The following is a 14,628-nucleotide window of genomic DNA, read 5'->3' on the forward strand; positions in this document are numbered from 1 at the left end:
TAACATTTTTTTTTACACCTGTATTTAACTAGGCAAGTCAGTTAAGAACACATTCTTATTTTCAATGACGGCCTAGGAATGGTGGGTTAACTGCCTTGTTCAGGGGCAGAATGACAGATTATTACCTTGTCAGCTCAGGGATTCAATCTTGCAACCTTACGGTTAACTAGTCCAACGCTCTAACCACCTTCCTCACGGGGAGCCTGCCTGTTACGCGAATGCAGTAAGAAGCCAAGGTAAATTGCTAGCTAGCATTAAACTTATCTTATAAAAAACAATCAATCATAATCATTAGTTAACTAAACATGGTTGATGATATTACTAGTTTATCTAGCGTGCGCATTTGCAAAAAAAGGACTGTCGTTTCTCCAACGTGTACCGCACCAGCAGGCTCGTAAGCATTCATTCAAACAGCACCTTAGTGCGTTTTGCCAGCAGCTCTTCGCAATGCTTCAAGCATTGAGCTGTTTATGACTTTAAGCCTATCAACTCCCGAGATTAGGCTTGTGTAACCGATGTGGAATGGCTAGCTAGTAAGCGGGGTGCGCGCTAATAGCGTTTCAAACGTAACTCGCACTGAGACTTGGAGTAGTTGTTCCCCTTGCTCTGCAAGGGCCGCGGCTTTTGTGGAGCGATGGGTAACGCTGCTTCGAGGGTGGCTGTTGTCGATGTGTTCCTGGTTTGAGCCCAGGTAGGGGTGAGGAGAGGGATGGAAGCTATACTGTTACACTGGCAATACTAAAGTGCCTATAAGAACATCCAATAGTCAAAGGTATATGAAATACAAATCGTATAGAGAGAAATAGTTCTATAATTCCTATTATAACTACAACCTAAAACTTCTGACCTGGGAATATTGAAGACTCATGTTAAAAGGAACCACCAGCTTTCATATGTTCTCATGTTCTGCGCAAGGAACTTAAACATTAGCTTTCTTACATGGCACAGATTGCACTTTTACTTTCTTTTCCAACACTTTGTTTTTGCATTATTTAAACCAAATTGAACATGTTTCATTATTTATTTGAGGCTAAATTTATTTTATTGATGTATTATATTAAGTTAAAATAAGTGTTCACTCAATATTGTTGTAATTGTCATTATTACAAATAAAAGATACATTTATTTTTGTAATTTTTTAATATATTTATTTTTAAACTTTTAAAAAAAATTGGCCGATTTATCGGTATCGGCTTTTTTTGGTCCTCCAATAATCGGTATCGCTATTGCCGTTGAAAAATCGTAATCGGTCGACCTCTACTCCACACTGCCCTTTCCCACCTGGACAAAAGGAACACCTATGTGAGAATGCTATTAATTGACTACAGCTCAGCGTTCAACACCATAGTGCCCTCAAAGCTCATCAATAAGCTAAGGACCCTGGGACTACACATCTCCCTCTGCAACTGGATCCTGAACTTCCTGACGGGCCGCCCCCAGGTAGTAAGTGTAGGTAACAACACATCCGCCACGTTGACCCTCAACACGGGGGCCCCTCAGGGGTGTGTGCTCAGTCCCCCCCTGTACTCCATGTTCACTCATGACTGCACGGGCAAGCCCGACTCCAACACCATCATTAGGTTTGCTGATGACACAACAGTGGTAGGCCTGATCACCGACAACGATGAGACAGCGTATAGGGAGGAGGTCAGAGACCTGCCCGTGTGGCACCAAGACAACCACCTCTCCCTCAACGGGATCAAGACAAAGGAGATGATTGTGGACTACAGGAAAAGGAGGACCGAGCATGCCCCCATTTTCATCGACGGGGCTGTAGTGGAGCAGGTTGAGAGCTTTAAGTTCCTTGGCGTCCACATCACCAACAAACTAACATGGTTTGAGGGCACGACAAAACATATTCCCCTTCAGGAGACTGAAAAGATTTGGCATGGATCCTCAAAAGGTTCTACAGCTGAACCAGAGTATCCTGACTGGTTGCATCATTGCCTGGTATGGCAACTGCTCGGCCTCCGACCGCAAGGCACTACTGCGAACGGCCCAGCACATCACTGGGGCCAAGCTTCCTGCCATCCAGGACCTCTATACCAGGCAGTGTCAGAGGACGGCCCTAAAAATTGTCAAAGACTCCAGCCACCCTAGTTATAGACTGGGGAGCAGTACCAGAGCGCCAAGTCTAGTTCCAAGAGGCTTCTAAACAGCTTCTACCCCCAAGCCATAAGACTCCTGAACATCTAATCAAATGGCTACACAGATTATTTGCATTGCCCCCCCCCCCCCCCTCTTTTACACCGCTGCTACTCTCAGTTATTATCTATGCACAGTCACTTTAACTCTACCTACATGTACATATTACCTCAATTACATCGAATAACAGGTACATTGACTCTGTACCAGTACCCCCTGTATATAGCCTCATTATTGTTATTTTACTGCTGCTCCTTAAATTATTGTTTGTTTTGTTTATTATTCTTTCTGTTTTTAGGTACTTTAAAAATGTTAAAACTGCATTATTGGTTAGGGCTCGTAAGTAAGCATTTCATTGTATTTGTATTGTATTTGGCGCAATAAGATTTGATTTGATATCCAGGATTATCCTACCTTTACGAGGTAGAGTTTACAGCACTCCGAAACCCTTAAGGGCACATCACTTGCATTATGCTGACAGGGCAAGTGTCCAAATATTTCTATTTACCTCAACTTTAAGTTAAACCCCGAGGACGTCAGGCCAACAAAATGAAACAACCAACCTGCACTCCCTAAATTAGGTCTACATGTAGGCTAGGCCTCTTAAAAGTTGAGGAGGGATACATTCAATATTCACGAGACTCAAACTAGCTGGGTTTAATTGAAAACAAAGACGTCAATCATCGCTTTGGCATAAAGTAGCCTAAAAGTAGTCACCCTTACAGGGGTTAACTTGAAATCTATCTGGGTGGTGGTGGTAGGAGGGGAAAGAAAAAGAAAGGAGAGGAGGGGTGACGAGTCCCTAAGTCGTCTTCCTGAGGTTCAAACCCCCCATTTTCTGAAACCCCTAGGAAACCGCAGTTAAAAAACATAAAAACGCAGATACCCTCAACCGCAGAACTGTTGGCAAATTTCACTGAGGATTGAGGTACTCTGTGGCGCTCGGAGCACTCTATAAATCATCTTCCTTTTTGGGTGTCCATAGGGATGGAGAGGAATGCATAGCCTATTTCACATAGAGCAATACAAACCTACAGTACCCTAAACAAACACTGACTGACATTTACAAGGATATACAAGCCAAGTATGCTACAGCCTAAACTTGGCCCAGCTATCACATTCATTTTGAAATCCATCCTGGAAATGTTTAAAACGAGGGCCTGAACTAAACTCAGCAAAAAAGAAACATACCTTTTTCAGGACCCTGTCTTTCAAAGATAATTACTAAAAATCCAAATAACTTCACAGATCTTCATTGTAAAGGGTTTAAACACTGTTTCCCATGCTTGTTCAATGAACCATAAACAAAACTTAGGACACTAAAGAGGCCTTTCTACTGACTCTGAAAAACATCAAAAGAAAGATGCCCAGGGTCCCTGCTCATCTGTGTGAAAGTGCCTTAGGCATGCTGAAAGGAGGCATGAGGACTGCAGATGTGGCCAGGGCAATAAATTGCAATGTCCGTAGTGTGAGACGCCTAAGACAACTCTACAGGGAGACAGGATGGACAGCTGATTGTCCTCGCAGTGGCAGACCACGTGTAACAACACTTGCACAGGATCGGTACATCCGAACATCACACCTGCGGGACAGGTACAGGATGGCAACAACACCTGCCCGAGTTACACCAGAAATGCAAAATCCCTCCACCAGTGCTCAGACTGTCCGCAATAGGCTAAGAGAGGCTGGACTGAGGGCTTGTAGGCCTGTTGTAAGGCAGGTCCTCACTAGACACCACCAGCAACAACGTTGTCTATGGGCACAAACCCACCGTCGCTGGACCAGACAGGACTGGCAAAAAGTGCTCTTCACTGACGAGTCACGTTTTTTTCTCACCAGGGCTGATGATTGGATTTGCATATATCGTCAAAGGAATGAGCGTTACACCGAGGCCTGTACTCTGGAGCGGATCGATTTGGAGGTGGAGGGTCCGTCATGGTTTGGGGCAATGTGTCACAGCATCATCGGACTGAGCTTGTTGTCATTGCAGGCAATCTCAACGCTGTGCGTCCTACTCCCTCATGTGGTACCCTTCCTGCAGGCTCATCTTGACATGACCCTCCAGCATGATAATGCCACCAGCCATACTGCTCATTCTGTGCGTGATTTCCTGCAAGACAGGAATGTCAGTGTTCTGCCATGGCCAGCGAAGAGCACGGATCTCAATCCCATTGAGCACGTCTGGGACCTGTTGGATCGGAGGGGAGGGCTAGGGCCATTCCCCCCAGAAATGTCCGGGAACTTGCAGGTGCCTTGGTGGAAGAGTGGGGTAACATCTCACAGCAAGAACTGGCAAATCTGGTGCAGTCCATGAAGAGGAGATGCACTGCAGTACTTAATGCAGCTGGTGGCCACACCAGATACTGACTGTTACTTTTGGCTTTGATCCCCCCTTTGTTCAGGGACACATTATTCCATTTATGTTAGTCATATGTCTGTGGAACTTGTTCAGTTTATGTCTCCGTTGTTGAAACTTGTGATGTTCATACAAATATTTACACATGTTAAGTTTTCTGAAAATAAAACGCAGTTGACAGTGAGAGGACATTTCTTTTTTTTGCTGAGTTTACAAATAAGCTAGACTGCTAAAGAATTGAGTTCCTGCAAGGATCTAGCGTAGAGTAGGCTATACCACGAAAATGTGCCAACATTAGATGTTGGCTATCCCTAGATAATAATAACAAAATCAATGACTTTCCCAGAATTCCCAGTTTTTCCATAAATCCTGGTTGGGAATATCCTGGAATCAGGAGAGAATAAGTGCAAAATCCAGAATCCAGGATTTCTAGAAAACCTGTGGATTGTAGGTAAGTTGCAACCCTACACCTGACCAAGACACCTTTATTGTTAAGTAAAAAATAGGTAGCTAGAAAGTCAAATTAGGTAAACTGGCCTGGATGTTGATACTGTGAATGCATGCTGTCAAACAATGGTTCTTAATAGCTTGATGTGTTTTGTGCCCAGTATGTGTGGGTTCACATAGCAGGACAACACTGACACAGCTTTAGAAAACAGCCCATGACTTAGGAAAATATCTTAAGTGAAAGAGATGAATTCTGTGGCCTGACAAAATAAAGCCCTGTCTGCCTTGTCATGGCAGATCATATAACACTGCCAAGTAGCCTCCAACCCCACAGTGACTGCTGTGCAGCTTTAGAGCAGCTAAGCAGAACATTCCTCCCTCCCTCAATCTGAGTGTGATGAAGTCCAAACATCACTTTCTCGGCACAGTAACTAAACAGTAGATTCCCTTATGTCTGAATGTAGACAGTTTGGGCCTATAGACCTCTCATCTCTCTTTGAGTAGCTCAATTATCATAGCCTACCCTTTAGGCACTATCGTGCTGACCCGAACTGTGCTGGTCTGGCTTGGATATGTCTTTGACCCTAGATCATAACTTCTAGCATGGTTCAAGCAACTAACCTATGCGTAACCAAGTCAGCACAGAACAGTTCATCTCGGCTTGTGAAATGGCTATTAGATCACTTTAAGCTCTCAGAATGAAGACAACCTTAATACTTGGATGTGTATACAAGAAAATCACCTTTACCCCTCCCATATGGCCTCTGTGTGTGACTGTAGTTATAATAAGAGAGGGTTCTGGACATTGTACCATATGTTAGAAACCATAACCCCACCCTCATCCCGCTCGGGTGTGGGTTTAGTAAATGGAGACCCCACTTTGTTGCAGATGAGAATGAAAATCATTACATTTTTCCCTGCCACAGGAAAAATAATGGGAGTGTTTCCTTCCCACTGTGGGATTTGCCAGACGCTTTTAAATCCCATTTCCTTCAGGAAAAAAAGCTATTTGGGTTTGCCAGCTGAAGTGTGTCTGGCTCGAGGGAAACGAAAGAAACACTAAGGTCTAGATCACTATCCTAGTATGCCTAAGTCATTAAACAGAAGCTGTGGAATGAACATTGTTCATTAACATGGTTTTAACTACTGTCGATTATGCCAACACCTGCCTGAGATGGGGAGAGAGATGGTAGTCTGTGGTTTATGCTGTATAGACAGCATTGGAGCTTTAAAGTAAGAGTGTGGTAGTATTGTGCAGTCCAAATCATGTAAATTGAGAAAGCTCGACAAGCATTGGGTTTCAGATCCCCTAAAAATACAGACAAAGGAGGGAGCCACAGTAATTGACAGACCTTTGTCAGGCAGCAGGAAATTTCCTTGTGGCTCCCAATCATGTCTACACATATTTTGTTGGAACTTTCAAATCTTATCCCAAAACCATGGGCCTTAATATGGAGTTGGTTCCCACATTTGCTACTATAACAGCATACACACTTCTGGGAAGGCTTTCCACTAGATGGTGGAACATTGATGTGGGGACTTGCTTCCATTCAGCCACAAGAGCATTAATGAGGTCGGGCACTGATGTTGGGCGATTAGGCCTGGCTCGCAGACATTGATCCAATTCATCCCAAAGGTATTTGTTGGGGTTGAGGTCAGGGTTCTATGCTGGCCAGTCAAGTTCTTCCACAGAGAGGTCAGTACAGGTCCATCAAAGCTTGGACCGAGAGCCTAAAAAACAGCTTCTATCTCAAGGCCATCAGACGGTTAAATAGCCATCACTAGCTGGCTTCCACCCGGTTACGCAACCCTGCACCTTAGAGGCTGCTACCCTGCATACATAGACTTGGAATCACTGGCCACTAATAATGGAACACAAGTCACTTGAATAAATGTTTAAATAACACATACATACGGCTTTACTCATCTCTTATGTTTATACTGTATTATATTCTCCTGTATTTAAGTCAATGCTCGATTTTATAGACCTGTCAGCAGCGGGTGTGGGGAGGGGGTAACAGGGCATCTTTCCACAGGAAACACCATTTTTTGTAAATTATACAAGGGGAAGAGTGTGTGCTTATTTATGTTTTCTTCCCCTTTCTTGGCTTTTCTCTAGTTTCTTAGAACCCCGCTAGTTGGGTGGTGGTGGTGATGATGGCTGCATGCTGTTTAGACAGCTGCACTGGACAGTGAGATAATCCATGCTGGGTAAATTAAAACAAAGACAAGTAATAACAGGCTAGCCAGGGTTCAAAGCAAGTCCCTATAACACCAACAAAAGGGGGCTAAAGTGAGAGCGGTTCCCTTTCCAGTCGCCACCATTCACAATGACATCAGCATCAATTGTGTGTTAGTTAAATGAAGTCTGCCATAGAATGAGGAATTATAATAATGTAATAAATAGGATCTCTATGTTACCAGCCCTCCAATGTTCACTGGAGGAATGAGCCTCCATATTAATTACCATATGCCGAATACAAAGAAAACACCAGGCTAAAATCGGTTAAATTATTGACACTTTTTCTTAATCTCAAACACCATCTGGGAATTAAAGTTAGTGTCCACAAATATTTGGGTGTATGAGAACACATTCTCATTTGCAGAAACAACCTGGGGAATAGTTACAGGGCCAATTGTAAACTGGGGATTATTAGGTGGCCAAATTGGGAATTTAACATCCTGCGATAAGTGCCATGGGACCGCAGAGGACACCGTTGATTTTTTACCTTTATTTAACTAGGCAAGTCAGTTAAGAACAAATTCTTATTTTCAATGACGGCCTAGGAACAGTGGGTTAACTGCCTGTTCAGGGGCAGAACGACAGATTTGTACTTTGTCAGCTCGAGATTTGAACTTGCAACCTTTTGATTACTAGTCCAACGCTCTAACCACTAGGCTACCCTGCCGCCCCTAATGCAGGGTGGTATGCTGCTGGCGAATTGTATGCTTAGTTAGAAGTAGTGAATTAAACTAACTCTAAACTACAAATTATTGCCATAATAAATAATGTAAATGTTTCACTTCACAAATGAATGCGTATTGTGAACTGGACATTGCAGTGGCCACTTATTAGTCACTTTAATAATTGAAAAAATGACACTATAAATGACATTTATTTTAGGCATAACTATTTTTTTTCCGGGGGCAAATTATGAAATTGGTGTCTGAGCAAAGACAGTTGAGCAAAACAGAATGGAAAGCGTTTAACATAACCTTTGACAATTTAGGCCATTACTCGATCCTTGGCATTAGCTAATACCAAGACATGTAGCTAGTTCAAACTGTCATCAAATGCGGCACTAGAAATTCTCAACACAATATTCCAACAGAGTAGTACAGTAGGCCGCTTAAGTCAGGTCACACTTGACTTGTCAAAAGCAAGCAACCAGAAACCTGAAATTGGCTGTTCCCTGACCAAGTTGCATATCCAACTAGTTAACGTTACCTGGCTAAATAATAAGAGCATGTTTTACTGGATTTGAGCTAAATGTTATAACTGAGCTAACATAATGGGAACGTGACGATCATTGACCAGCCTAGGATTGTTGGATCAATGCATGTCATGTTGTCAATAACACATTATGTAGTTAGTTAGCTAGCTAACATGAGTGTGCATTCAAGTCATTCATCAAAGCGGAGCTAACCGTTAGCTAGCTAGCTAGGTCACCTCAGTCCTCACCCTCTGTTGCCTTGTGTTGAAGGGAAATTATTTATGCGACGACAGTAACGGTGAATAATAATTTACGTATTGTAATCACCTATTGTATTTCTTACCAAAACGGTTAGACAGTCTGTATCAACTGAGGGTAAACCCCAATCGCCTTTCCAGCAGTACAACTCCAAGGGGGCAGCCATCTTAATTTGTTAACCCTTCACTCGGAAGCTAAGCTGCGAACGCCTCGATAACATCGACAGTGTCATTGTGCAAAATGGTACGCAGCATCATCTGGATGTGTGCAATAAAAGTTAAACATTCACATTCTACTACCATTTCGGTCAAGCCTTCTCTGCATACAATTTGATGCATACGTTCGATAAATCCACACATAACGCACTGCTTCTGCAACGCAATGCTGCAAGGAACACGCAGCGTTCCATTGGAAATGAAGTACTTCTGGGGTACCAAAACCCTAAACTCTGTCGGTGTGCTCAAGGCGTTCGCGCCACTGTAACCACTGACAACAATCTCAGGATTTCCTTAGCAACGTTGAATGAAGGAACAGATATAACAATGAGCTATTTGATGAAGACACAAGAAGGGAGGACAAAGATGGTGAATACATGAAGATACTGGTAATTCACTGAGGCTGTTTACCAATTTAAAAAAATATTTTTAAAAAGTATTTTTTTAAATCCAATAAATGTTGTATTACCGCCACCTACTAGCCTGGAGTACAACCCCGTACACTTTGCTTGAATAAATAAATAAACACATACCCTACCATCTAACACCACACTCATATTTTTATTTATTTTTATAACAAATAACACCACCCTACCCTATTTAAATCTATTTAGTCCTACCTCAGGCCAACAACCTGAAAGGCTGCGACACCACCACTTAACACACCCAATTACTTCTCTGCAGCTGCCACTACAACCTCAATTTTCTGCAACCTACGTTCCATCCCTGCTGTACAGTTGATAACCATTGCTATAAATGCTAAAAATCCAATCTCACTGAAACATATATCACTTGTTGGCCAATCCATATGTACTGGTAAAGATCTACTACTCACACCACTCCTCTAATGATCCTGCCCACTTTACCCATCTACCTCTACTTTCTTCACTGCCTCACCATATGACAACTTCTGCACTACTCTAACCCTGGAAATCTCAACCTGCCTCTCTCACACGGGACATGTCTGATCCCCAGCCCCATGGGCACCTCTACAATTAACACATACCACTACTTTCCCCTATGCTACACATTCATTTATCTCATGCCCTTCTGCACACTTCTCACACCTATGATAAAATCAAATCAAATGTATTTATATTGCCCTTCTTACATCAGCTGATATCTCAAAGTGATGTACAGAAACCCAGCCTAAAAACCCAAAGAGCAAGCAATGCAGGTGTAGAAGCACGGTGGCTAGGAAAAACTCCCTAGAAAGGCCAAAACCTAGGAAGAAACCTAGAGAGGAACCAGGCTATGAGGGGTGGCCAGTCCTCTTCTGGCTGTGCCTGGTGGAGATTATAACAGAACATGGCCAAGATGTTCAAATGTTCATAAATGACCAGCATGGTCAAATAATAATAATCACAGTAGTTGTCGAGGGTGCAACAAGTCAGCACCTCAGGAGTAAATGTCAGTTGGCTTTTCATAGCCGATCATTAAGAGTATCTCTACCGCTCCTGCTGTCTCTAGAGAGTTGAAAACAGCAGGTCTGGGACAGGTAGCACGTCCGGTGAACAGGCCAGGGTTCCATAGCCGCAGGCAAAACAGTTGAAACTGGAGCAGCAGCATGGCCAGGTGGACTGGGAGTCATCATCAAGGAGTCATCATGCCAGGTTGTCCTGAGGCATGGTCCTAGGAACCTCCCTCCTACACACTGCCGCCACATGCCCAGAAGCTTGACAACTGTAACAACATAATTTATTCGGCACAAAAGCTGAATAAATTATATATCCTAGCATCACTTTGTCGGGCAAAGTCTCAACATCAAAACTCATAAGAACAGACAATGACTCTTCTGTTTCCCCACTCACGCCACCCTGTCTGTTGCACCAAATGACGAGCATCACAAACACTGGGAATCGTCCCCTTCAGTTGGTCAACTTTTACATTTACTGTTACCCCGGTAATCACTCCTTTCAATGGCACCCTTTTCTTGAGAGCAAAACAATTCACATTTCTTGCCCCCATTCGTTTAATGTGGAACGCCTCTCCCTCTGACCAGCAGAAACACAAACAATTATCACAAGACCACTTCTGGTTACCTTCACCGATTCCACAGCACCCAACTCTGTTTTCACCCACCCTGAAACCACAAATGGATTAGCCAAAAGGCAAGGGTCCACTTTTCCAAAAACTTCACTTCTACTGTCACAGACTCATCTTTATCCTGACCCTCAGTGCAAGCCTCATGCTCTGAGAACTTCACCAAGCCTACCATCTCCAATACTTTGACCTCATTCACCTCCTCCTCTGTATTCCAAGTATACGTCTCCTTATGATAATACTGCACTTCTCCTGACATACATCTTGTTCTTGCCTTCTCAAGAGACGCCATTTAACTGGCTGTCACAATCTCCGTACAATCAGCACAAACCCCTCGAGATGTAGCGCTCAACAGTGCATCCCACTAATAAAGCAGCTGCTTCGTCTTGATGTTGTTCTTCATCAAAAGCTACCGCAACGCTTTTCCATTTCAAACAAGCGCGCTCTTCCAACCACCATCTCGCTTCATGCCATTCATGGAAAAAATGATCAGTTCCTGTCTAATTAAGGTGGTGGTTCTCCCATTGACACAGATGTGACAGCAGCCTGGTCTGGTTGACTTAGTTAATTGACTTCCATTGAAACAGAAAAAATAAGAGAATGGAATGTTTCGCTTCCTCTTCCATCTCTGGAGAGGACAGGATACATGTTTCTTGAACTAAAAATATACTTAATTTATGATACTTGTAAAAATAGATCCAAACTACAGAGATACAAGTGTCAATACATGTGAGAGTGTAAGAACCATAGTTTTGGTCCATGTTTCCTAGGGGACCTTAATTGGCAAACAATATGTGAGATGTAGCCTATTAAACCACCAGGGGTGTGTTCATTAGTCAGATTCTGTTGCAAAACATTTAATCTGTTGCAAAACTTTGCAACAGAAACTGTTTACTCTGAAGAAGTTTTGCAACGCAAACAAGAGTTTCTGTTGGATGCAGGTCGCCCTCCCAAAAAGGCGCTGTTGCGCCTTCTTCACCACACTGTCTGTGTGGGTGGACCATTTCAGATTGTCAGTGATGTGTACACCAAGGAACTTGAAGCTTTTTACCTTCTCTACTGCGGTCCTGTCGATGTGGATAGGGCCGTGCTCCCTTTGCGGTTTCCTGAAGTTCATGATCAGCTCCTACGTTTTGTTGATGTTGAGGGAGAGGTTGTTTTCCTGGCACCACTCCGCCAGGGCCCTCACCTCCTCCCTGTTGGCTGTCTCGTCATTGTTGGTAATCAGGCCTACTACTGTTGTGTTGTCTGCAAACTTGATGATTAAGTCGGAGACGTGCTTGGCCACATAGTCATTGGTGAACAGGGAGTACAGCAGGGGGCTGAGCACGCACCCTTGTGGGGCCCATGTGTTGAGGATCAGCGAGAGCCATAACTGGCATAGGCATAGGCAGCGTGTGAGTTTCAAGTTTGGGGAAGATCATTTTCACCATAAAAATGCATCTCTATAATAACTAATTACATGGCAATCTCATTTACGGTCACTTTTGAGAGCAGTGTTTTCAGCTAACTGATTGCATTTTGGAACATTCACGATTATAGCTTATAATGTGAGAAAATATCCTAATATTTTACCAACATTTTGAGCTAAGCGTTCTGATCTGTTGCATCAGCCTCATTGCTTTTAAAATGTTTTTTGATGCCAGCGGTGTATTAATTTGGGATCTACCGCATCCTACAACTGAAGATTTGTCTCTACTCGGTTTTGGACGTAGATAAGTTTAATACACACTAGTACGGGTTAGTACGGGTTAGAGGGCCTTGTCATTGCGTGTTAGGGTCTGCTCGTGGACTTGACGACTGACCTGTCGTTGAATTTTAGAGCAATGCCTGTTTGATTAGCTTGCCAGGTGTGATTATTGACACTTTCGGACGAGTGTCCTTATATTCCTAAATTTTTTAGTTTTGTTTCATTATTTATTCATTTATCAATTCTTATTTATTATCATTATCATACCTTTTTGTTTTGCAGGGGGTGATGGTTGGGGCAGGGTAGATGGGGTAGCATCAGACACCTGGAAATCGTGTTGATGTTTTGTGCCGTTCCGCTGGTTCCGCTCCGATCATTTCCGTGGGCCCGTTCTCCCCAATTAGGTTCCCACCAGCCTCCTGTGGTGTTTGTGTATGTATGTATGTATGTATGTATGTACAGTATATATATACATGTGTGTGTACATATAAATAGTATTTGTACTTTATTTTTTCTCATCGTTTTGTTATTATGTATGTGTAGATATATTTTAATTTAGTGTAGATTTTTTTATTAGTATTTATTTTATATATATGTAATTTCTATTTATACATTTTCTCTTTCTATTTTTTGGATTGGGGGGGTACGTTTAATTTAGCAAGAGCCTTGTTCCAATTTCCCAACCCACAATATGTAAATGTACTGCTGTCTGTATCAGTTTCTGATGGTTTATGTTTAGATCTGCATTGCTCTGCAATATAACCTTGAGCTGTTACATCTTGCTTATCGCATGGAGTCAATCCAGGATGGAGCTTAAGTGCGTAATACATTTACATTGCAACTTTTTTTGTTTTGGTTTATTAGATGCTAAATTAACACTTGATTTGCGGGATCCTCCTCAATTCATATGTTAGTAGAAGTTCTAGGATAGTGAGTGGTGAACATACTGTATATTTGGGATTTTATTTTTGTTCTCGTTTGAGGTCACGCCGTGAATTTTTGGCATCAGCCAGACAGTGTGTTCTTTATTTAAATTTGTAATCATTTGTTTCCTATTTGTATATGCTTGTTCAAGGTTGGTTGAGGGGGAGGGTAAATGTTGGGGAAAGTTGGGGGACAGGGTGGCTAGTAAGGGTGCTTGCTGGGGGAGGGGTCAGTGTAAGTGCTACATATGCTGCTCTTGATGGTTTGGTGGGCTTTCATACCTTTTTATTGAGTTGCATGTTATGCAGGTCACCATAGGAACAATAAACGAGAGGAGTGCGGGGCTTACATTTATTTCCTGGAATGTCAAGGGTTTAAATGAACCAGTCAAGAGAGGCAAGGTCCTAGCCCACTTGAAATCACTCTCGTCTGATATTATATTTTTGCAAGAATCCCATCTGAAAAACAATTCTTATAGCAGACTTAAATGTTGGTGGGTGGGTCAAGTGTATCATTCTAGCTTCTCCGCCAAAACGAGAGGCAAAGCAATTCTGGTACAGAAAATAATTCCTTTCTACTGTACATAAAACCCCTATTGCGGATAAAGAAGGTTGCAATGTGATCGCAATAGGAGAGATCCATTCTACTTCTGTAACTTTACTGAATATCTATGGGCAAAAAAATTGATAACCCCACCTTTTTCAAAAGAGTCCTTGTCCTAATTCCAGCTATCTCCCATACTAACCTGGTTATTGGAGGGGACCTTAACTGTGTGCAAGACCAATATTTGGATAGATCCTCTACCCGGCATACCCCTGCCCCCTATTCAAACAAATGTTGAATACCTACATAAAAAAATCAAACTTATTTGATATTTGGAGGATCTCCAACCCTACGTGAAGGGAATAGTCCTTTTATTCTCATGTTCAAAATGTTTATACCCGTATTGACTACTTTTTGGTTGATGCTAAATTACTCCTGGATACCTGTAATGTGAGGTATCATGATATTATCATCTCTGACCACAGTTCACTCACCTCTTCCCTGAGATTGGGTGACATTGTATCAAGCGAGAGTGTCTGGAGGTTGAAAAGTCAGCTCCTCACAGAACCGATA

The 14,628-nt window shown here is 42.6% G+C and overlaps 1 protein-coding gene across 2 annotated transcripts in view; it reads right to left on the reverse strand.

Moving 5' to 3' along the window:
- LOC110488230 (metaxin-1) overlaps nucleotides 1-9,121 on the reverse strand; it is a 29,093-nt gene extending 19,972 nt beyond the window's left edge. The window contains exon 1 of one of the 2 annotated variants that reach the window (XM_021560369.3): nucleotides 8,726-9,121. In XM_021560369.3, the coding sequence (XP_021416044.1) occupies nucleotides 8,726-8,806 (81 nt within the window). In that variant the 5' untranslated portion in view covers nucleotides 8,807-9,121. The remainder of the gene's footprint in view (nucleotides 1-8,725) is intronic. The other variant, XM_090227964.1, reaches the window with a different exon arrangement.
- Between the last annotated feature and the right edge of the window lie 5,507 nt (nucleotides 9,122-14,628).

Source organism: Oncorhynchus mykiss, chromosome 30 (genome assembly GCF_057628025.1).
Source record: "Oncorhynchus mykiss isolate SJ-2025 chromosome 30, ASM5762802v1, whole genome shotgun sequence".
Classification (NCBI taxonomy): Eukaryota; Metazoa; Chordata; class Actinopteri; order Salmoniformes; family Salmonidae; genus Oncorhynchus; species Oncorhynchus mykiss.